This window comes from Citrus clementina, unplaced genomic scaffold, assembly GCF_000493195.1.
Source record: "Citrus clementina cultivar Clemenules unplaced genomic scaffold, Citrus_clementina_v1.0 scaffold_3, whole genome shotgun sequence".
Lineage (NCBI taxonomy): Eukaryota > Viridiplantae > Streptophyta > Magnoliopsida > Sapindales > Rutaceae > Citrus > Citrus x clementina.
Genome location: NW_006262339.1, coordinates 27,239,335 through 27,264,294, shown reverse-complemented (window position 1 = coordinate 27,264,294; position 24,960 = coordinate 27,239,335). Strand labels below are relative to the sequence as shown.

The 24,960-nt window shown below is 34.9% G+C and overlaps 1 protein-coding gene and 1 pseudogene across 3 annotated transcripts; both read right to left on the bottom strand.

Annotated features, from left to right (window-relative positions):
* Nucleotides 1-6,153: 6,153 nt before the first annotated feature.
* On the bottom strand, nt 6,154-14,686 carry LOC18046675. 3 transcript variants are annotated; one of them, XM_006442047.2, is made up of 4 exons: nt 8,303-14,686; nt 7,660-7,847; nt 7,227-7,316; nt 6,154-6,874 (listed from the first exon to the last, which is right to left on the bottom strand). In XM_006442047.2, exon 1 carries the CDS (start codon nt 14,620-14,622, stop codon nt 8,317-8,319), a length of 6,306 nt encoding a protein of 2,101 aa, XP_006442110.1. In that variant the 5' UTR covers nt 14,623-14,686; the 3' UTR covers nt 6,154-6,874; nt 7,227-7,316; nt 7,660-7,847; nt 8,303-8,316. The 3 variants fall into 3 exon arrangements, with proteins under 3 accessions (XP_006442110.1, XP_024044357.1, XP_024044358.1); XM_024188589.1 differs by having other exon boundaries at nt 7,660-14,686; XM_024188590.1 differs by lacking the exons at nt 6,154-6,874; nt 7,227-7,316 and adding an exon at nt 7,541-7,578 and having other exon boundaries at nt 7,660-14,686.
* A 5,247-nt stretch (nt 14,687-19,933) lies between these two features.
* LOC18046670 overlaps nt 19,934-24,960 on the bottom strand; it is a 36,808-nt pseudogene continuing 31,781 nt past the window's right edge.

The window sequence follows — 24,960 nt, the reverse complement described above, 5'->3', positions numbered from 1 at the left end:
GGAGCTTGGCAAGGATTAAGTTGCAGCAACCGATCATAGGAAATAAGGAAAAGTAAATCAATAGCCTTTCTAGGGGTGTTGATTCATAACTATTAAGAGAAAAATTGGGGAGTATTTATTCTAAAAAGTTTTTCTCTATAGAGTGATAAATAATCTTGTGATCATGTATTTGACAACTAGTAAAGCAATTAGTATGATTCTTGGATGGAAGTAGGTCACATTATGATTTTGAACCATCAAATCTTTTGTTGTTAACTATTCCTAATTGATCTGTTTTGGGTGCTTTTTTGCAATTGATTTAAGAGTTTAACATCGTGTTCTTATTGTTTCTGTTAGTTTTTTTGTTATGAGGGTTCCATTTGAGTGTATAATCATTTGAAACCCAACAATTGGTATCAAACTCAAGGGTGAATGACTAAAGATAGAGGGCCACGATTAGGGGGTGGGAATAAATTAGTTTGGTTTAAAAAATTTTGAACCAAATATGAACCAAACTGAGTCAAAATAATTCAGTTCGTTTCGGTTAAAATTTTTTAATATTTTTTCTTTTATATTGTCTAAGATTTTATTTTTTCCACCTTAGTTTGAATTTTTTTTAACCTTAGTTTTGAATTTTTTTAGTCCAATTTAATTATAATCACTAATCATTCGTGTTTATACAAAAATACTAATAGTGAACCAATTGATTTTCGGTTCGGTTCAATTCAAAATTAAAATTGATCAGTTTATATGTTCTAAACCATTCGATTTAAACTGACCAAACTGAACTAAACTAACATATTTCAGTTCGGCTCTAATGCACCCCTAGCCATGATGGTCCATTAGGAGCTTGATGAAGCTTTGACTATTTTATGAAGAAATTACAAATAAAATGGAGTTAAAGGAGCTGAACGAAATTTGATGACATAATTAAAATTCAGCATTGAACGCGCTTCCATAAACTCTAACGGTTTAGTTAGTAAGAGGCAATTTAGGGGTAAGTTGTAACGGGTGCAGCGGAGCCCTCAACGGGATACGACAATAAAGCATAAAAGTTGAAACCACAGATAAAATTGTCAAAAAGAAAAAGAACAAGAAATGATCATGTGATCTTTGTGGGGCATATTCACTTAGATCCTCTTGGGGGCACTTGTCTCTCTAAAGTCTTTACTGGGTAATAATTTTATATTGGTTTTTATAATTTTATTTAAAATAATTCACCGAAAACCATAATTATGGAATTTCCGACCTTTCAAAATTGTTCCCTTTGTAGAAAAATTACGAGTTTATCACTTTGGCTAAGTTTTGAACATTTTTTTTTTAATAATAATAAATAATCTGGTCAAGACGAGGAGTTTCATTTAAAAACAATTTCTTTGCGAATGCTTTGTAATGAATTTAAACTATCCCTTAACTGTAAAGCACTAAAATTGACGATGCAACATAGCCGTGAAATCATGCGCTTCAACATTGTTGAAGTATGCTTCAAATCTCAGTTTAAGGGTGCTTTTGTAATAATAAATATAGACTTACAGGGCCTTGATGTAATAGGAGCAAGTAACTCAGGAAGGTAAATGGCTTTTAAAGCTTTTCTGTTTTGGCGGGAAAGACTGTGGGGGAAGACTTTATGACGTGGCCAAACGAAGTTGACCAAAGCTAGATTGTATCCTGTTTCGTCTCTCTTGAGAAGTGAAGCTCCAATTCTGGTTTTACAAATTTACTGCTTTGTGCGTGATTCTTCAAGCTCTGTTTTCTGGGTTTTACTAGAGTACTGTCTTGATTCAATTTCTTCATTCTTAGTTACAAGATCATCTCTTCATCTTGTCTTGTTAATTCTTGATCAATCTTGGAGTTCCATTTACACATGTGATCCTAAAATTGTTTTAGGCTTTCTGGCTAATGGCCATGGGTAAGCAAAAGAAAATGAAGTTTAGAGATTGAGCCCATTTGTTAAAGTCCATTGTAAAACGGATTGGAAGATTATTGTTAAAATACAGAAAAGTAGGATAGGAGCACTTTTTAGCTATAACTTTATTCTTTGGACTAAATTTATTGTTAATCTAACTTTTGCTAGTACAGTTCCCTTCTTCTTTTTTTTTTTTAAATCTTTAGCTGTTTGGATGTTAATGATAATTTTTATAAAAAATTATAAAATTTATTGGGTAAATTTTTTAAAATAAGATTATAAAATTAATAAAGGTATTCTCAACATTTTAATTCTTTTTAAAAAAAAAAAACACTCAATAGCCTCTTTTTCCAAAAATTGTAGTTTGGAAAATTGCTGCCTTAACCCATTTACTAAATAAACCCACCCTTGAACTTTAAAATTTTAAAATTTACTCAACAAACCCATTTAAATACCCAATAACCATTACTAAACCCAATTTATAAAATAATAGTATTTTTACTAATTAAACCCATTAAATTCATTTATAACTTGAGAAATGTTTAGATTTATTAAACTGAAAATTTGTACGTTGTTTAAATATTTTGCATCAAAACATAAATAATATTCTCAATTATTTTTTTGGAGTAAAAATGATAAGTGGAAAACTAAATTACCAAAAGTTATATATGGAAAATGTATGTGTACAAAATATTAATACACGATTGAATTAATTTCTTAATGAAACAGTTGCGCCTGTAATTTATTCATATTATTTTTTTTAATCCGTGATTTTAATTAGCATTAGGATTTGTGAATGTATTTTATTAGTATTACAGTTTCTCATTTATTCCTCTCAATTGATTTTGAGTCTTATTTCGACACATATTCGTAATGAATTTTTTATTTTCATTTTGTTAGGACCGATATTGCATTTTGATATGTATTAGTGTGTCGAAAAGAGTTATCATTACTTGCTTTTTGCCTCCATTTACACGTGCTTTATCTTCTATTATGTGAAATAGTTTCACTGGTGATGGTGGCTACTGGCTACTGGCTACTGCCTACCTCTCATTCTAATTGTATTTTTTTTTTCTCCCTCTTCTAAGTGAGAATTATGTAATTTTTCTTTACCATGCTTTTCACATCTTTCATCTCCAGCAGCGGCTCTCCAATTCTTTAACATTTGGATGAGCTATTTGCCTTTTCATATGCAAATAAGAACGAGTTAATTATTTTCGAATGTGCTATGATAGTTTGTTAGTATAAAACCAATATGAATCACTTTATACGTGTTCTGAGATTAATCAAAAATAAAAAAAATATCAATTTAGATTTTAAGAAAAAGATATAATACCGAACGTAAAGACGGTTTTAAAAAATAAAAAAAAAATTTACTATATTTTAGTGTCCATAATTGTAATTTAATTTAGAGGCATTCTAATAATTAAAAACTATTTTCATAAGTGGATTTTTCATAAATAGTTTGGTGGATTGAGATAACCCTACCCTTTGAGTTTTTCTTAATAGAGAGAAATTATCACTTGTTTTATCCCAAAAACTCTAGTTAAAGTATAATTAAATTATAAAAAACCAAAAAAAAAAAAAATTCTTTTAGCTAGTAAAGAAGTTATACCAAATAAGTACTTAAGTATAGTTTAATTGAAATATTTCTACAACCACAAGCTATTTGAAAACAAAAAAATAAAAAGAAGAAAGAAAGAAAGAAAGCTGAATAGCTAGCAGATTGATACAACAAAGCACTACCAGCAAGAATCATGATTACTCAATGAAGCATCCGTGCCATTGTAAAAGAGAGTCTTATTTGTCATATAGATAAAATCGATATAATTTACATGCACGCCATACTCTTTTTTCTTCAATTTTTATAGTTTTTCTCCCATGAGTTTTTTCATGATGGGATTTTAATGATAAAATCTTACGCTTACTTAAGATATAAATGAATGATGAATTGTGGTTAGTTTTTCTAGTAAAAGTTTTAACGAAACCTTTTCTCTGTATATGATTTCTTTGTTAGAATAGACATTAAAGAAGAATGTTATAAATATGATGAAATCCCATTGATTTCATAAAATTGGAGTAACCATATGACGAATAGCGTTCCCAGAGCGTGTTTTATCAAACACTTTTTTAATGACAATTTCTGACCTAAAAGTGAAAATAGATTTGGCTTAGAGAAGGATTCAGTCATCTTGATTCATTAGCAAGATGAATTGGAGTGCTTGTTTGGAATAACTTTATTCTTTGGACTAAATTTATTGTTAATGTATACAACTTTTGTAAGCATAGTTCCTTTTTTTTTTTAAAAAAAAAATCTTTAGCCGTTTGGATATTAATGATAACTTTTATAAAAAAAAATATAGAATTTATTAGTTAAGGTTTTTAAAATTATGTTAAGGTGGAAATAAAATATGACTATAAAATAAGATTATAAAATTAAATAAAGGTATTCTTGACATTTTAATTCTTTTTTTAAAAGAATAACTCAATAGCTTTTTTTTTTTCAAAAATTTTACTTTTGAATTTGGTGGGGCTACGTGAATCCCAACAAACTATTCCCTTAACTCATTTACTAAATAAACCCATCTTTAAATTTTAAAATTTACTCAACAAACCCACCCAATATACCATTACTAAACCCAATTTATATAATAATGGTAATTTTATTAATTAAACCCATTAAATTCATTTATAACTTAATAGATGTTTAGATTTATTAAACTGAAAATTTGTATATTGTTCAAATATTTTGTACCAAAACATAAATAATATTCTCAATTATTTTTTGGAGTAAAAATGATTAGTGGAAAATTAAATTACCAAAAGTTATATATAGAAAAATATATGTATACAAAATATTAATACACGATTTAATTAATTTCTCAATGGAATAGTTGCCCATGTAATTTATTTGTATTATGCTTTTTATCCGTGATTACAATTAGTATTAGGATTTGTGCGTGTATTTTTTGGTATTGGGGTTTCTCATTTATTCCTCCCAATTGATTTTGAGTCCTAATTCTTCTTCAATCTCAAATATTTCAGTCACATTAATACTTGGGATATCTTTAACACGTATTCGTAATGAATTTTTATTTTCATTTTTTATTAGGGCCGATATTGCATTTTGATATATATTAGTTTGTCGAAAGAGTTATCATTACTTGCTTTCTGCCTCCATTCCACGTGCTTTATCTTCTAAATTATCTAATTTTTCTTTACGACGCTTTTCGGTGCTTGGTCTGGCAAGATAGTGAACATAATTTTTTTTCTGATGTTTAATTCACATCTTTCGTCTCCAGCAGCAGCTCTCCAATTCCTTAACATTTGAATGAGCTATTTGCATTTTCACTATGTAAATAAGAACGATTTAATTATTTTTCGAATGTGCTATAATAGTTGTTAGTATAAAATCAATATGAATAACTTTATATGTGTTTTAAAATTAATCAAAAATGAAAAAAAAATATCAATTTAGAGTTTAAGAAAAAAATATAATATCGAATATAAAGACAGTTTCAAAGGGTAAAATATAAAAAAAAAATATTTTAGTGTCTATAATTATAATTTGATTTAGGAATATTTTAATAATTAAAAACTATTTTTGTAAGTGGATTTTTAATGTGTAGTTTGGTGAGTTAAAATAGCCCTATCCTTTAAGTTTTTCTTAATAGAAACAAATTATCACTTGTTTAATTCGCAAAAGCTTTACTCAAAGTACAATTAAATTATCCTTTGGCAGCTGTTACATAAGCTGGTTCAGACCAACACCAACCCTATTCTCCTCTGTGCTACAGTCAAGCTAACATTGTATCGTATAATATATTTGACTATCACAAGTGAAGAGGATGCCACTGGGCACTGGCACATGCTCATAAATAAATAAATTTAACTTCCTAAGTATTTTATGTGACACCGGAATAAAATTTTCTAAATGCCAGACATCTAAAGTGCTTCTGAAAATTGCTTATGTTAAAATTATTTTCAAAAATCCATAAAGAGAACCTTTTAAATGTTTTCTTAAAGAACAACTGCAAAAACAACCATGAGGATAAAGGTTAAAAAGAAAATGCTGTTGAAGACTTTAGAAACAGAAATTAAGGCAAAATAAAAATGCATAAACGCACATGGATTGAGTCTTTAAGAAATCACCACTAACCAAATTGAACAAATGAAAAAAAAAACATAATATCTCTAAATATATAACTTAATTCTTTATCGGAATTTAATCCAGTCAATCATTTAGTTCTAGTTCTATCTTCAAATGCTAACAGAACTTAATGACTCTAGGAGGTTTTGACTAATTTGGAATAAAAAACCAATTCCATTACAATGAAGAAATCAAAATAAAGGAGTCAGTAATAGAAAATAGAAGAGACACATTTGAACTTAAGACATGGATGCGTTTGCCTTCTTGATTCATCAACAGGGAACCTGATCTCCTGTGAAAACAATGAACACTAACATCACAAGGCAATTTTTTGATTTGGAAACCAGTAACATACCCATGTTCTGAATCTTTGATTTATAGCTGAATACAACATAAATCAAACAACCTTCAAACACATTACCAACACATCTTAACAGGGCTCTGAAAATGAGTGGCACACTTCATTTTTACAGTGTCTATTAATAATATCATTCAGAAGCAACTACAACCAATTGTTTTCCAATACAAAGGCTGACGGAGCTTTCGCAAGGCCTTGAGCTATGTCTTCAACATACACAATACTTCATTATTGGTATGACCAGTTCCAAGAATTTTGGGATAGAGGTTATAGTAATCACTGGCAAGAGATCATTTGATGTGAATCCATATTGAAACTATTCGCATCTAGTTGTCTACTCCTTACAAGCTTCTAAAGGTTGTACTGTGCGATCACTCAACATACAGTTAATGCGGCCGGGAATTCTCATGTTGAGTAGCACTGCGTGATGCATCTTACCCCAGCATTTATGAAATTGATCTTGTTACCTTCCCAAAAGCATCTACGAAAACAAATGTGATTTCAGCAAACTTGAAATAAAAGAACATACAGAATCTTTCATTTCCCAAAGAAACATACAAGTATACAACACGGACATGATTTTTTAGGCTGCATGTGCAAACTTCCTTCTCAAAATTGAGTCTTAAGCTAATGTATCCCTAGTTTATTCTATTTTTGGCAATGGTAGAAATTTGAAATGCAACGAATTCTCAGGCATGATCAGAGATCTCTATTTGTCTATTTTATGTAAACAGAGAAGTATTTCCACCACATTTTCAGGATCAGCTCAGATGCCTTCAATGCGTGCATTGTAATAAGTGAGAAACATGGTTAAAGCATACATTTGTTCTTACCCATTAAAAGCCGAACGCCTGCATCCAAGTCTGGCTCTTCCTTGTAGTTAAAGCATAATCAAACCCAAGTTTGTTCTTCAACAGATCAACCTAATGTTGAAATTAATCGAAAGAATAAACAACAGCAAACCACACAAAAAAAGTCAGCTACTATAATCAGGCTTCTTAATCAGAGTATCAAATTAAAATTACTGCTAAATTTGCCAGTCTAAAATGCAATATTTACGGAAGTGAAAAAAATCCAGTCATACCGACGAGGGAGCACTAATTACCTTAACAAACACTAATAGGAAGCAAATAGCCTCAACATACTAATAGGAAACAAGTGAGTGGCATTTTCAATTATACGGAACTGCAAAATTTTAGAAAAAAAATTTCAAAAGGAAAAACACTAATAGGAGATTGTCAGAGTGGATAATAGAAATCAGCTGACCTTAATAAGAGAATCTATTAACCCAAGGGATGCGAGCAAGTTTGGGCCGCTCTTTTCCTCGACCTCGGGAAATGATGTGAGATTTGTGCAATTCCCGATCCACAAAAATCGAAGAGAGGCGAGGCTTTGAAAACCCATTGAAGACAAAAATTTCAATTTCAATTCCTGTCGGTGAAGGCTATGTATTTCTACTAGATCAAAATTAAAAAAGCATCAAAATATCTGAAATCTAAAATGTCGATATATCTACCATCTAAGAAATTGACAAAGTTTGCAAATATCTTGTAATTGCCCTTATCTTTCACCCAGCAACAACCAAGGAGTTGAAAAGTCAACGAGTAAATAAAATTCTGTTGACTTTGAGATCACAGATGAAATGTTCGTTCATCCATTATGTTTTCACAAAAATCCCATTCACATCCTCCAATTCTTGATTGAAACTTTGGATAAAAAAATCGTCTATCTGTGTATGGTATTAAATTTTAAGATAAGTGTTATAATTTAATCTGCGATTAAAAGGCAAATAGCCTCAACATACAATCTGACTTGTGAAAACGGAATCACGTGAGTGACTGCAAAATTATTACTTAGAAAAAAAAAATTAGGAGGAGCTTGTTATAGCGGATAATACAAATCAACTGACCTTTGTAATAGAATCTACTCCTCTGATTCTGGATCGTATATGAATTTACCGTCTATCTCAACGCAAGGGATGTGAGCAATTTTGGGCAACTCTTTTCCTTGATCCCTTTTGCACGCTTTTTTAAGCTTTGGACAATCTCTAATGTGTAATTCCAAAAGTGAGGATGGAAGGCCCACCTCTGGAAATGATGTGAGATTTGGGCAATCCCAGATCCACAAAGATTGAAGAGAGGTTAGGCTCTGAAAACCCGTCGAAGACAGAGATATCAAATTTTGGAATCCATCAAGATGCAGATGAGTGAGAGAGGCAGGCAGCGTCATTCCTATCTCCTCGTCTGGAAAACACTCTGCTTCATCATCACATTCAACGATCCAGAGGTCTCTAAGAGAGGTAAGCCTGTGCAACCCCCACTGGACGAGTGTCTTATACATTTTGAAATATCCAATTGTAAGTGATGTTAGATTGGTAGGAAAACCTTCTTCTGGAAACGATACAAGATTTGGACAGATCTGGATGCTTAAACCTCGAAGAGAGTTGAGTTTGTGCAAATCATTGGGCAAGGCTTCGAGCTTGTCACAGCTGCAAATGTCAACCCTTGAAATCGTGTTGGGAAGCCCTCTTTCTGGGAAGGAAACAAGACTTGGACATTTCCGTATATAAATGCTCTGTAAACATTTAAGATTGTGCAGGCCATCCGGTATTGACTCCAGCTTTGGACAATCCCGTATCTCGAGGTATTCAAGCGCCTCAAGGAATTGGACACCCGATGATAAACTGGTGAGCTCTGGGCAGTTCTCTATAATCAGGTGTTGCAGCATCACTGGGGAAGACGAGGATGCACGAGAAGAAGAAGAAGCATCCTCTTCATCATCGAACAGACGTTGCAATTTCTCACAATTTTCTATCTCAAGCCTTTTAAGAGATGCTGGTAGCCTCCGTCTTGCGATGAATGTTAGAGAGTCGCAATCCTTGATATACAACCTTTCGAGTTGTGAATTGTTTTCCATCATTTCCTCGGGTAAGGATTTGAAAGCAGTGTTGTTGTTAATTAGAAGAGAGCGCAGATTTCTGGGAAAGAAATTGATCTCTGGAAACAAAACAAGACGAACGCAACTTTCTTCAATTGATACCTCCTCATTGTGAGCGAGCATATTCAGCCCTTGTACTGGTTTAATCGAAGTACTCCAATCTCCATGCTGCCTCCATGACTTGAGCTGTTCAGAATTGCCAATTACCAAAATTTCTAATATCTGAAATCCAGGCTTCAATAATTTTCCAAACTCCAAAACATTTGTAGTAGTCATGGGCTTTGGAAGTGAAGAGCCAGCTAGACCATCGTATAGCATCCCCTTGCGTCCATTCATGTCTAATGAACTATTTGAAATAGTCATGGACTTTATCAACTTAAAATCAATTAGAGTCCCGCACACTAGCTCCTTGCACTCATCAACTTCTAATCTGCAGAGCATCGGATAACTTGACAATGGAACTACTAACTTTTCACATTTACTAACAACAAGTGTCTCCAAGGAAGGCAGGAGCTCAGGCAGTTGTCCAGAGAGTTTGGGACATTCTGCAATGGAAAGTTCTTGGAGACGAGGAAATATATCAACAGGCGCATTTCCTTTGATCTCGGTGTCCCAATGCTCCCATTCTGGCAAATTCTCGAAACTTAGAATCCCCAATGATGGAAAAGGCATCGAGAAACCCTCCCCATAAACCTCAGACTCTATGCTTTTTAGTTTCTTCAGCCCTTTAACAGCAAGGTGCTTAAGTGAACTCAACAGGCCAAGCGATGGCAGAGATACACAATTGTCACAGTTCTCCAATTTAAGGACCTTCATCTCGGAGAACGAAGGATCTCCGATCCAAAGTGAAAATCTTGCACCACCATAGTGCCTGATTGCCAGCTCTTTTATACGTTTATGAGGCTGTAGAGTGTCAAGTACATTCTCTTCTAGTACTGCATCCCGAGGACTGTCAGATTGAGACCCCCATTCTAGAGTCAATGCTTCAAGATTGTGCTTCTCGCATAATGCGGCTTCTCTTGCATTCTGTGGATTATTCACATTCTCTAATCCAGCAATGCAAAGTTCATCACAAAGAAAGTTTAAACTTTTTAATTCTTCCAAACCGCATGCAGTTTCACCCTTGCCTACAATGAAATTGTACAATATTTGAAGCTTCTTCAGCTCTTTCATTCCGAATGGCATCTCCTTCAGCAACTCCGCACCTCTTATATCGAGATGGCGTAAATTGATCAAATTCCTCATTTTGGGTGGAAGCTTTATCAAGCGGGAACAATTTCTTAATATCAAAATTTCCAAGTTCAGCAATTTGCATGTTGACTCGGGTAAACTTCTTATGTCAGTGTCAGCAAGGTTGAGAAACCTTAAAAGTCTCAAATCTTCAAATGGAATCGGTAACTCACCAATACAGTATCCTTCTAAAGATAGCATCCTCAATTTTTTGAACTTTGGCAGCAAATCGGATAGAACCGTTCTAGTTATGTAAAAAGTACCTCGTATGCGTAAGCGTAATGGCAAGAATGTTCGTAGATGTTCAATTTCATAGAAAACCTCAAACTTATTTTTACCATCATGCAAACCGCCGGCATAGGAAGAATGGCGAACTCTTTCAAATCCGCTTGACGACAAGTTGGGGGACTTCTCTAACCTAAAAATGGTCCCTCCAGAGACCAATTCAGCAAGATCATGAATAAGGTCATGCATTACAAATTTAGAACTATCAGAGATTGTTGTTTGTTGAAAAATTGACCTCGACACTAGATCACCAAAGCACTGGCTGCCCAAATCTTCCAGCTGCTCATTGTTTCTTGACTGTCGAATAATACCTCCAGCCATCCATAAGAAAGTCAGCTCCTTCTCAGTGAATTCATAATCTTTTGGAAAGATGGCACAAAAAGCAAAACATCTTTTCAAATGAGAAGGAAGATGATGGTAACTCAATCTTAATACTGGGAGAACCCCACTTTGTCGAGGTAAATCCCATATTTTGCTCTCTAATATATCATCCCACGCATCATGCCTCGTCGTACGCAGAAGGCCTCCGAGTGTTTTTGCTGCCAGGGCCAAGCCTCCACACTTGGCAACAACTTTCTTGCGGAATGATTCTGAAATTTGATGTGCGTTAAGATCTCTAGATTCAAATGCATGCTTTATGAAAATGGACCAGCAATCATCATCTGATAGACTCCTGAGATTGTAATGTTCAACTGGCCCCATTGTTGATGCAACATTTGAATTGCGTGTGGTGACGATCATCTTACTGTTTGGTGCAGCAGCCAGGAACGGAGCTTTTAAGTCTACCCACAAGCTGTACTCCTCGTTCCAAACATCATCTAAGACCAGCAAGAATCTTTTTTTATCCACAGCTACTTTCAATTCAACCTGCACTTCGTTTAAACTGTTTAGAAGACAAGGCCTGCGGGTGATTGACTCGAGAAGCGCCTTTGAGATGCCCAAAACGTCAAAGACATCAGATACACAAACCCATGCTTTTACATCAAACTTGGAACCTCCAACGGCTTTGTCATTGTAAACCTCCCGAGCGAGAGTTGTTTTTCCGATTCCGCCCATGCCAACAATGGGTATTACAACAAAGTTGGCATGATCACTTGGGGCATCGGCCAATACCATATCAAGAATTTTGGCCTTATCTTCTTCTCTTCCAAATACTTCACGTTCTGTTGGGACACTCGAACTGGGTGGCCTCAGGTGTGCAGCAGCAGCAGTTGATGATGCCTCTCCGGTAATCCGTTGCAGTCCAAGTTCAATTCTTTCTTGGCAGAGTTGCTCCAACCGGCTAGTAATATCGTTAATCTTGGACCTCAAACGGCCAAGCGATGGCAAAGATGCACAATTGTCACAGTTCTCCAATTCAAGGAACTCTATTTTGGAGAACAAAGGATCTCCTATCCAATGTGGAAATCTTGCACCACCATAGTTCCTGATTGCCACCTTTTTAATACATTTATGAGGCTGTAGAATTTCCAGTACATCCTCTTCTACTACTCCATCTCGAGAATTGTCAAATTGAGACCCCCAATCTAGGGTCAATGCTTCAAGATTGCGCTTCTCGCATAATGCGGCTTCTCTTGCATTCTGTGGATTATTCACATTCTCTAATCCAACAATGCAAAGTTCATCACAAAGAAAGTTTAAACTTTTTAAATCTTCCAAACCGGATGCAGTTTCACCCTTGCCCACAATGAAATTATACAATGTTTGAAGCTTCTTCAGCTCTTTCATTCCGACTGGCATCTCCTTCAGCAACTTCGCACCTCTTAAATCCAAATGGCGTAAATTGATCAAATTCCTCATTTTGGGTGGAAGCTTTATCAAAAGGGAACAATTTCTTAATATCAAAATTTCCAAGTTCAGCAATTTGCATGTTGACTCGGGTAAACTTCTTATGTCAGTGTCAGCAAGGTTGAGAAACCTTAAAAGTCTCAAATCTTCAAATGGAATCGGTAACTCACCAATACAGTATCCTTCTAAAGATAGCATCCTCAATTTTTTGAACTTTGGCAGCAAATCGGATAGAACCGTTCTAGTTATGTAAAAAGTACCTCGTATGCGTAAGCGTAATGGCAAGAATGTTCGTAGATGTTCAATTTCATTGAAAACCTCGAACATATTTTTACCATCATATTCACCACAAGCATAGGAAGAATGGCGAACCCTTTCAAAACTTCTTGACAGAGTATTGGCCTCCTCTAACCTAAATATGGTTTCTCCAGAGACCAATTCAGCAAGATCATGGATAAGGTCGTGCATTACAAATTTAGAACTATCAGAGATTGCTGTTTGTTGAAAAATTGACCTCGACACTAGATCACCAAAGCACTTGCTGCCCAAATCTTCGAGCTGCTCATTGTTTCTTGACTGTCGAATAATACCTCCAGCCATCCATAAGAAAGTCAGCTCCCTCTCAGTGAATGCATAATCTTTTGGAAAGATGGCACAAAAAGCAAAACATCTTTTCAAATGAGAAGGAAGATGATGGTAACTCAATCTTAACACGGGAAGAATGCTGCTTTGCCGAGGTAAATCCCATATTTTGCTATCCAATATACCGTCCCACTCAGCATGCGTTTTAGTACGAAGAAGGCCCCCGAGTGTTTTTGCTGCCAGAGGCAAGCCCCCACACTTGCCAACAACTTTCTCGCGGAACGATTCTGAAATTCGATGTGCGCTAAGGTCTGTAGATTCAAATGCATTGTTTATGAAAATGGACCAGCAATCATCATCTAACAGACTCTTGAGATCGTAATACTTGAATTGCTTGCGGTGACGATCAATGGGTCTCATTGTTGATGCAACACTTGAATTGCGTGTGGTGACGATCATCTTGCTGTTTGGTGCAGCACCCAGGAACGGAGCTTTTAAGTCTACCCACAAGCTGTAGTCCTCGTTCCAAACATCATCTAAGACCAGCAAGAATCTTTTTTTATCCACAGCTACTTTCAATTCAACCTGCACTTCGTTTAAACTGTTTAGAAGACATGGCCTGCGGGTGATTGACTCGAGAAGCGCCTTTGAGATGCCCAAAACGTCAAAGACATCAGATACACAAACCCATGCTTTTACATCAAACTTGGAATCTCCAACGGCCTTGTCATTGTAAACCTCCCGAGCGAGAGTTGTTTTTCCTATCCCGCCCATGCCAACAATGGGTATTACAACAAAGTTGGCAAGATCACTTGGGCTATCGGCCAATACCATATCAAGAATTTTGGCCTTATCTTCTTCTCTACCAAAAACTTCACGTTCTGGTGGGACGCTTGAACTGGGTGGCCTCTGGTGTGCAGCAGCAGCAGTTGATGATGCCCCTTCAGGAATCCGTTGCAGCCCAAGTTCAATTCTATCTTTGCAGTGTTGCTCCAACCGGCTGGTAATATCGTTAATCTTGGACCTCATGCCATAATTGAACCTAACAGCATTCGGATTCAAACTAACCGGGATGAAACTGAGAAGCTGGCCAGAGCTATCCTGATTTTGCGCCATCAACTTGCTTTCCAAAGCTTGAGTAGCAAACTCATCAAGAATGTCCTCAGCGTCATAAGCCAAGTCTTGGAGATCGTCCAGCCACGTCTTCACAGCCTCGTCAGTCAGTTGCTTCTCCTCTGCATCGTTGAGCACCGCCTGAATCATCTTCAGCTTTCTTTCCCACTTCTTGAGCTCGGAATCGACCCCGCCTCCAAGTTGACGGACAAAGCTGAGCAAATCGCGGGAAGCCAACCTGTCGAACAACACCTGAAAGAAGGCGTTGAGTAAGATCTCTCCCACAGCAAACATGGTTCCGTTTTGTCAGAAAGAAAGGAATCAGAATCGTCACCAACAATGAAATTATAATTGATAACAAAACTGAAATTGTTTTGATGTATGGAATACTGAAAATTGAGGAATAGAGATATGACTGACCATGTGGTGTGGTCCCAGTGGACTCCACCATGTTGATTAAAGAATAATGATATTCACTTCCAAATGGCGGATGGTGCCATGCAGTCAATATCGGCATGCCAGCCTGCAAAGCTCGTACAATTTCTTTTGTCATTTGTCAACTTCTCATCAATTAGTCACATGTAGGGTCATAGGAAATTTACTTCCAGTAAATTGTCACTGAAATTTAAACGTGTGTTTGATCTGCCTCATTTTTACAGCCTCTATCAACATATAATACAGTAGCTTCTGCAAACTCATAACTCTATCAAAATTCATAAGCATACAACAGGGCAGGAAGTTGATTAAGTCTTACATTAGGCTATTTGTTAACAGTTAAAGCCACTCTAAATTCTCACCTTAACAAAGGAGATTTTGTGTCACTCCTTCGAAAACAAAATGAAATACATCAGCTGCAACGAATGCAGCTCAGGGAAACATCAAGGTCAGAGATGAAAACTTCATTCATCAAGTAAGTTGCACGGAAATGCATTTTCCAGCTCTAGATAGAAACACTCACACTTGCTTACCTTTCAAAGAAACATGAGACTTTTATTTCCACAAGCAAGCAAACAAACGATAATAGAGTATTTTTTTTTTTTTTTTTTGGTGCTAACCAACCGGTATCCGAACCCATCGGGCCGACTAATCCGGTTTCGGAGCGCGTCCCGGGGTTAAGGTTTTAAACTCCTCCCAACGTGCGTGCGGGGGATCGAACCGTAGTTCGCCCTACCAAGCCTAGCCCCTGGCACCACTAGACCACGACCTCGTTGGTGATAATAGAGTATTTGAGTGTAGTGGTCTTAATTCAATGAAAAGCTTTTATTTCCTTTACAAACCGCGTTTTTTTTTTTTAAACCCTTTTTTGCACTTTTTTCAAAACCGTGTTGGCTCCACTCAGACTGTCATTCTTTTTTTTTTTTTTTTCCTTTGTTACATTTATTTCCCGGTGCTTTCCCGACCCCAAATTAAATACAAGACTTTAGATTTAAACTTGGAAACCTCTTCCTTGCACCGTAAGAATTAAGTCAATTAAGTTTTAGGATATATAACATCTATATTAATGTTTATTTAAATTATGCATATCGAACAGATCATACAATATTAAATTTTTTTAATTACAAGTCTAATGATACATCTTTTTCTTTTAAGTTTTCTTTAAAGTTTAAACCGGAAAATCTATGAATAAATGAAAAGTTTCTTACCTATGAATTTGAAAAATCTCAATTTGTTGTCAATTTTGTAAACAAAACCTAAAGCCACCCACTACTAACTTTTAATTATCAATAAACAATTTTTATTGCATACTCAAATACTTCATGCTCAAGAATGGGAAAAAAAAGGACCGTTGCTTAGTCTTATACTCTTATTGTAGGGTTAATTTTTTTTTTTAAAAAAACAAAAATAATAATAATTGGAGCAATGATAGTAGACTCTCAATGGAGCAATGTTCCAAGAAGGAAATTGACAATGAAGAAATGAAGAAGAGTGTTGTCGGCTGCTTACGATGCCTAACATTTCTCAAATTGTTAGTGTTAGCAGCAAGTACATGGCAAGACGTGGAAAACAGTAAAATGTTACCTGAGATTGAAAGGCACACTAAGTTATGGTTTGATCTATGGAGTCTAAAGATTGAAGTCTGGCGGTTATATGGATTTGGAGTATGTTGGAGACCTTGGCAGAATAACTAAGTTCTTTGCCTGGTTACACCTGTAATCTATGTAATTGCGCTGTTAACTGGAAAGCAAGCAAGCCTTCGACATGTAATTGCTTTGCCAAATATAGAGGCTGAATACACAACAATAGCAGAATCTCTAAAGGGGGCATTTGGCTAGAATGAATGATCTCGTAGCTAAGGCATGCTTTGAATTAGTTACAATGTAGTCTATAGCTAAAGTGCTCTTCATCTAAGCAAAAATCAAACAAATCATAAGAGCACTAAGTATGTGGATTTAAAATTTGTAGCATTCTATAAGGCTTAAGGTTTCTATATAAGTTGTGAAGCTTTTGAAGGTGCATTAAGCCTAACCATTTCCAGTCTATAATTGGACTATAGATTGGAAAACAAGCCTTCACCTTGAACATGCTTGATCAACTATAGAGGTCTAAAACACTACATAGGTAGAAGCTGTAGAGGAGATCATTTAATTAAAAGTAATGATCTCAAAATTATGACAGCTAAAAGTCAATTACATTGTATTATGACAGCTAAAAGTGTTACTCGTCCGAGAAATAAATCAGAAACATCATGAGAAGACTGAGCATATAGTGCGAAATTACACTCTATAGGCTTGAGGTTTTAAGAGGAGCTGTAAAGTTTCTGAAGGTGCACTACGCCTGTAACATGAAAAGTGTTTGGACTATGTTGGAAATAAGGAAAAGTAAATCAATAGCCTTTATGCGGGTGTTGATTCATAACTATTAACAGAAAAATTGAGGAGTATTTCTTCTAAAAACAATTTCTCTGTCGAGTGATAAACAATCTTGTGATCTTGTATTTGTGTTGAGTGTTAGAAAATGTATATTTATAAAGGAGAAAATCGTCATTTTACATTTCAAGTCTTACTAACACTTCTACTTTTATGTATTTAAGCTTCTTGTGATTTAATTATGTGTGTTTTATTTTAATTAAGTATTTTATATATTTTAAAGGCATCATGGTCTTTTCACAATAAACGAGAGATCAGACGGCAAAACGGACATCACTTTTGAACTTAGAACAGTCGAAAACTGTAGGAGGAGCATAAAAGGAAAAATATCACTGTTCACATACACAACACTATTTACACGTACGATACTGTCTATGTTACTGTTCACGACATTATTCACACCTACGGAACGATGACATGGCATTGAACGTTAATGTGACATTGACTAATGAGGTGTCACGATTCTATTGGATAAAATTCTTACGCATTGTTGATCGGTGACGTTGCAGCATGTTAGTAGACCAAAAATCGCGCGTACGGTACATGCATATAAATAGGATTATTTTCAACCAAACCGCGTCACTATTCAAGCCGGTTGACTGTTCAAACCGCGTGGTCAAACCGTGTCACTGTTCAAACCGCGTACTGTTGATTGATGACGTGGCACAATCCTGAGTGTCCAAACTGGTTTTAATTCGATGGCCATGATTTAATCAAATATCTATAAAAAGGGAGTCTCTCCCCCCTAATTTGGCATCTCTGAATTCATTTTTGAGCTCCATTTTCTATAATTTCTTTTCTATCTTGTATTTTCTATGTATTTTAATAAATTTTCATTTTATCCATAGTTTAATTATGAGTAGCTAATTTTCTTTCAAGCTTGGGTAGAAAGTGAAGTCTCAACATGTGCCATGGGCTTTAATTGGTAAATTTACTTTCTCATCCCCTCTAATTTTTGTGGATGTTTTGACTTTTCGTCGACAAATAGTAATAATCTTGTCTAGATATTACCATAGTTTCACCGACTCCCTAGTATAAGGTTATTATTATTTGGCACGATAAGCCCTTAGCACCATATTGATTAGAGTGTAGTTCATGAGGTGTGGATTCCCCCCTCATGATTTAATTGATACTAATAAGGAATATTTAGCCAATGGTGCATGTTGATACGGATCCAAATACCCAAGCGCTTCAATTATAATAGTTTCCACTTTAATTTAATTCTACCATTCCAATTTAAATTCTAGTATAATCTAAATCACTTCCACCACAAATCCAACCATCCTCATAGAACATTAATTCTACACATAATTAAAAATCAACCTCCTTATGGGATCGACACTCGTCACCATTGATCTATTCTACAATAGATTCGTGCACTTGCGAGTTTAATAAAATTTGCACAACAATTTGACAACTAGTAAAGCAATTAGTATGATTCTTGGATGGAACTAGGTCACATTATGATTTTGAACCATCAAATCTTTTGTTGTTAATTGCTCCTAATCAATTAATTTTGAGTGCTTTTTTGTGATTGATTTAAGATATTAACATCGTGTTCTTATTGTTTCTGTTAGTTTTTGGTTATGAGGGGTTTCATTTGAGTGTATAATAATTTGAAACCCAACAATTGGCATCAAACTCAAGGGTGAATGACTGAAGATAGAGGGCCATGATTAGGGTGTGGATATAAATCAATTTGGTTTAAAAAATTACGAACCAAATATGAACCAAACTGAGTAAAAATAATTCGGTTCATTTTGGTTTATAAAATTTAATATTTTTTCTTTTATATTATCTAAGATTTGATGTTTTTCACCTTAGTTTGAATTTTTTTTAGTCCAATTTAATTATAATCGCTAATAATTTATATTTATGCAAAAATACTAATACTGAACCAATTGATTTTCGGTTCAGTTCAATTCAAAATTAAAATTGATCAGTTTATATTTCCTAAACCATTCAATTTAAACTGACCAAACTGAACTGAACTAACATATTTCAGTTCGGCTCTAACGCACCCCTAGCCATGATGGTCCATTAGGAGCTTGATGAAGCTTTGAATATTTTATGAAGAAATTACAAATAAAATGGAGTTTAAGGAGCTAAACGAAATTTGATGGTATAATTAAAATTCAGCATCAAATCTAACGGTTTAGTCAGTAAAAGACAATATGGGGGTAAGTTGTAATGGGTGCAGCGGAGCCCTCAACGAGATATGACAATAAAGCATAAAAGTTGAAACCACAAATAAAATTGTCAAAAAGAAAAAGAACAAGAAATAATTTTGTGCAGAGCATATTTGCTTGATCCTATTGGGGGTACTTGTCTCTAAAGTCTTTACTGTGTAATAATTTTGTTTTGATTTTTATAATTTTATTGAAAATAGTGCAGAGAAAAGCATAATTATGGAATTTCCGATACTAAAGCGAAATCTACTATTATCTACTCTATCAATCTACTTCTGTGATGCAAGTCAGTTCTAATCACACAAAAGGCTTCGATCTTTCATGTGGCATGTGAAGCATAAAATAAGAATCTGTATAAACTCCCCAAGAAACAGAAATTAAGGCAAAATAAAAATGCATAAACGCACATGGATTGAGTCTTTAAGAAATCACCACTAACCAAATTGAACAAATGAAAAAAAAAAACATAATATCTCTAAATATATAACTTAATTCTTTATCGGAATTTAATCCAGTCAATCATTTAGTTCTAGTTCTATCTTCAAATGCTAACAGAACTTAATGACTCTAGGAGGTTTTGACTAATTTGGAATAAAAAACCAATTCCATTACAATGAAGAAATCAAAATAAAGGAGTCAGTAATAGAAAATAGAAGAGACACATTTGAACTTAAGACATGGATGCGTTTGCCTTCTTGATTCATCAACAGGGAACCTGATCTCCTGTGAAAACAATGAACACTAACATCACAAGGCAATTTTTTGATTTGGAAACCAGTAACATAACCATGTTCTGAATCTTTGATTTATAGCTGAATACAACATAAATCAAACAACCTTCAAACACATTACCAACACATCTTAACAGGGCTCTGAAAATGAGTGGCACAGTTCATTTTTACAGTATCTATTAACAATATCATTCAGAAGCAACTACAACCAACTGTTTTCCAATACAAAGGCTGACGAAGCTTTCGCAAGGCCTTGAGCTATGTCTTCAACATACACAATACTTCATTATTGGTATGACCAGTTCCAAGAATTTTGGGATAGAGGTTATAGTAATCACTTGCAAGAGATCATTTGATGCGAATCCATATTGAAACTACTCGCATCTAGTTGTCTACTCCTTACAAGCTTCTAAAGGTTGTACTGTGCGATCACTCAACATACAGGTAATGCGGCCGGAATTCTCATGTTGAGTAGCACTGCGTGATGCATCTTACCCCAGCATTTTTGAAATTGCTGTTGTTACCTTCTCAAAAGCATCTAAGAAAACAAATGTGATTTCAGCAAACTTGAAATAATAGAACACACAGAATCTTTCATTTCCCAAAGAAACGTACAAGTATACAACACGGACATGATTTTTTAGGCTGCATGTACAAACTGCCTTCTCAAAATTGAGTCTTAAGCTAATGTATTCCTAGTTTATTCCATTTTTGGCAATGGTAGAAATTTCAATGCAACTAATTCTCAGGCATGATCAGAGATCTCTTGTCCTGTTTTATGTAAACAGAGAAGTATTTCCATCACTTTTTCAGGATCAGCTCAGATGCCTTCAATGCGTGCATTGTAATAAGTGAGAAACATGGTTAAAGCATACATTTGTTCTTACCCATTAAAAGCTGAACGCCTGCATCCAAGTCTGGCACTTCCTTGTAGTTAAAGCATAATCAACCCAAGCTTGTTCTTCAACAGATCAACCTAATGTTGAAAAAATAATCAAAAGAAAAATCAACAGCAAACCACAAAAAAAAAGTCAGCTACTATAATCAGGCTTCTTAATCAGAGTATCAACTCATCAACTATATCCCAAACAGAAAATATTGAAATGCTACTAAGCGCACAAATTTCTTTAATTACCACTTACCAGCATGAGTTCATTGAACCTACGTATAATCAAAGCTCCTCTCATTCTTCTCATTGTTCACATTGATTCCAACACATCCTTTGTTTCCTCTAATAGCCACCATCATGACATTAACTGTTGATAAAATGGATGATTGATCTGACCGGTCTCTAAGTCCAGCTGATAGTGTCATTTGCATCATGATTTCAGCTGATTGAATTAATGCAAACCCGGTCTTGGAGTCATAGTTCTTGATGTTGGTCGCTTTTCGAGTATACAGCATCCAACTACCCTGCAGGGTAAATCTTAAAAGTTTAAACCTTTGCATCAACAAACCATTTCAGCGCATCAAAATTGCAAGCATTTCACAATAATTGCGGGCATAGGTGTACTCACAAGTTTTGCGTTGTGAAGAATGGAGGATCTTGAAGTTTGTCAAGTTTGCCAAGCAGCTTGATATGCTTCTCTAAATCTCTGGCAAATATTGGTGTTCTTAAGTCACAAGCAAAACAAATAAAGCAAGTTAAATGCAAAACATACCTCAGATACTGCAACTGCCAAAATATAATACAGTAGATTCTACAAATGCTAAAACAGAAAACAACATCGGATACGAAACTAACAAAAAATTGCAAATTTCTTAAATGTGTTTTTCATGAAAGTAACTAGAAGAAGTTAACATGTGAGGGTCATGAATTTTTTACCTCAAACTAATAGTTACAGGTTTGCAGGTCCATATACTATGTCATAGGCTAGGTACTGCAATTCTTCTTCTGTCTAAAAGCAATTCCTTTTGGATTGATCAAATTCAGATGCAAGGATCCACAAATAAAATGAACGTGCAAAAGCAAATTATTGGATTCTTACTAGAGAATTTACAAGCCCCTTTATCTGAAAACTACACATCTTTCTAGTTTCTGGAGCACAAGGCACCAACAAAGTCGTATTAAAATTAAAGTTAAATTTGCCAGTTTAAAATGCAAGATTTACAGAAGTGAAAAAAATCCAGTCATACCTCCGATTAAATATCCACCGGAAAGCCACTCGATTTTTTTTTTTTTTTTGGGTGAAGGCAAAAAAATGATGGTAATCTGAGAACAAACTGGAGAAACTTTAGAATGTATAATATATAGCAAATATCAGAATTTGACTATGCATAAATTTCTTTTGATTTCCTTACACCAATATGTGTTCCAAAAATCACTAAGTTGAAAAAACTGCATAAAGCTCAGGTTCACTGACCAAGTGACCGGGTGTGTGTGCTTGAACCAAATTGCCATATTCCAATTCCGGATTGAAACTGACCACTTCTTCTCCCTGAGATTAAAAAAAAAAAAATGAAATTGATCATAAGTGTTTTGTAATCTAAACCATATACTCCTCTGAGATCTGAACAAATAATTTGAAAAAAAAAAAATACACTGAACCTTTCAGATACAAGGTCCTAAAAATAAAAAACTGTAGTTAATGAATCAAGTTTCCTTGCAACTTTGTACTTAAGGAAACATTATCAGAACATGACTTTGCCTTGGATCATATTTTCTGGGAAAGGTGCTGTTTGAATCAGACCTGTATTTGGTCTCAGGAACCGTAGGCATTTCTTCAGGGATTCATCTGAGGCAGAAATGTTACCAAGTACCCCACTCCAAGCATTCATCCTTAACTAAACAGAGAAATATTCATTAGATATGCGACCGAAGAAAGAGGGCAAGGTTGTTGGAAGACAGAATAAGTACACATCTTACCATCATTAATTACAAAATCCAATGATTAAAAACAGTTAATTGCATGCATCAGAGTATGCACGCTCCAAAATGTTATACTCATATTCTGGTTTAAAATAAAAAATGAAAAAATTGTAATGAAATACTTGACAATAATCTGCAATCTAAAATTTTGACTGAAGTGAATAAAAAAACTTTAGACTAAAAATCGTCTATCTGTGTATGCTATTAAATTTTAAGATAAAAGTTATAATTTCATCTGTGAGCAATCAACCCTATGAGGCAGTACTAATTACCTTGACAAACACCGATAAAAAGCAAATAGCCTCAACATACTATCTGACCTGTGAAGAAGGAAACAAGTGAGTGGCATTTCAATTATACAGAAGTGCAAAATTAAAAAAAAAACACTAATAGGAGATTGTCAGAGTGGATAATAGAAATCAGCTGACCTTAATAAGAGAATCAACACCTCTGACTCTGGATCGTATATGAATTTTCCATCTATCATAACCCAAGGGATGTGAGCAAGAAATCATTTGAGGCAAATTCATTTCGAAACTACTTGCACCCAGTTGTGTACTCATTACAAGCTTCTAAAGGTTGTACTGTGCGATCATTCGACATACGGGTAATGTGGCCAGGAATTCTCAAGTTGAGTCGCACTGCATGATGCATCTTGCCCCAGCATTTTTGAAATTGATGTTGTTACCTTCTGGAAAGCATCTGAGGAAACAAATGTGATTTCAGTGAACTTGAAATAAAAGAACACAGAATCTTTCATTTCCCAAAGAAACGTACGACACGGACATGATTTTATAGGCTGCAAGTACAAACTTCCTTCTCAAAATTGAGGCTTAAGCTAATGAATTCATTCTATGTTTGGTAATGGTAGAAATTTCAATGCAACAAAAATTCAGGCATGATCAGAGATCTCTATTTGTCCTATTATATGAAAACAGAGAAGTATTTCCATCACATTGTCAGGATCAACCTAGATGCCTTCAATCCGTGCATTTTAATAAGTGAGAAACATGGTTAAAGCATTCATTTGTTCTTACCCATTAAAAGCTTAACGCCTGCATCCAAGTCTGGCTCTTCCTTGTAGTTAAAGCATAATCAAACCCAAGCTTGTTCTTCAACAGATCAACCCAATGTTGAAAAAATAATCGAAACCAAAAACAACAGCAGACCAAAAAAAAAAGGATAATACAGTCAACTACTATAATAGGGCTTCTTAAACAGAGTCAACTTATCAACTATACTCCAAACAGAAAATACTGAAACTCTATTAAGCTTACAAATTTCTTTAATTACCACTTACCAACATGAGTTCATTGACCCTACTCAAAATCAAAGCTCCTCTCACGCTTCTCAATGTTCGTATAGATTCCGACACATCTTTTGTTTCCTCTGATAGCCACCATCATGACATTAACCGTTCATGAAATGGATGATTGATCTGACTAGTCTCTAAGTCCAGCTTGATATAGTGTCATTTGCATCATTATTACAGCTGACTGAATTAACACAAAGCTGGTCTTGGAGTTGTAGTTCTTGATGTTGTTGGCTTTTCGAGTATACAGCATCAAACAAGCCTGCAGGATAAATCTTAACAGTTTAATACTTTGCATCAAGAAACCATTTCTCTGCATCAGAATTGCGAACACTTCACAATAATTGCAGGCATAGGTGTACTCACAAGTTTTGTGTTGTGGAGAATAAGGCGTGGGGGCAAGTGCATCTTGAAGTTTTTCAAGTTTGCTGTGTTTTGAGATGCTTCTCTAAATCTCTGGCAAATAAAGGCAAGTTACCTCAGATACGGCAACTGCCAACACATAATACAGTAGACTCTACAAACGCTAAAACAGAAAAGAACATCAGATACCATAACTAACAACAAATTGCAAATTCCTTAAATGTTTTTTTCCCAACGAAAGTAACTAGAAGAAGTTAACATGTGAGGGTCAATGATTTTTTTACCTCAATCTAATAGTTTC

Excerpts from the sequence above, each read along its gene's own strand:
- LOC18046675 (XM_024188589.1), bottom strand. The coding sequence starts at position 14,622 with ATGTTTGCTGTGGGAGAGATCTTACTCAACGCCTTCTTTCAGGTGTTG.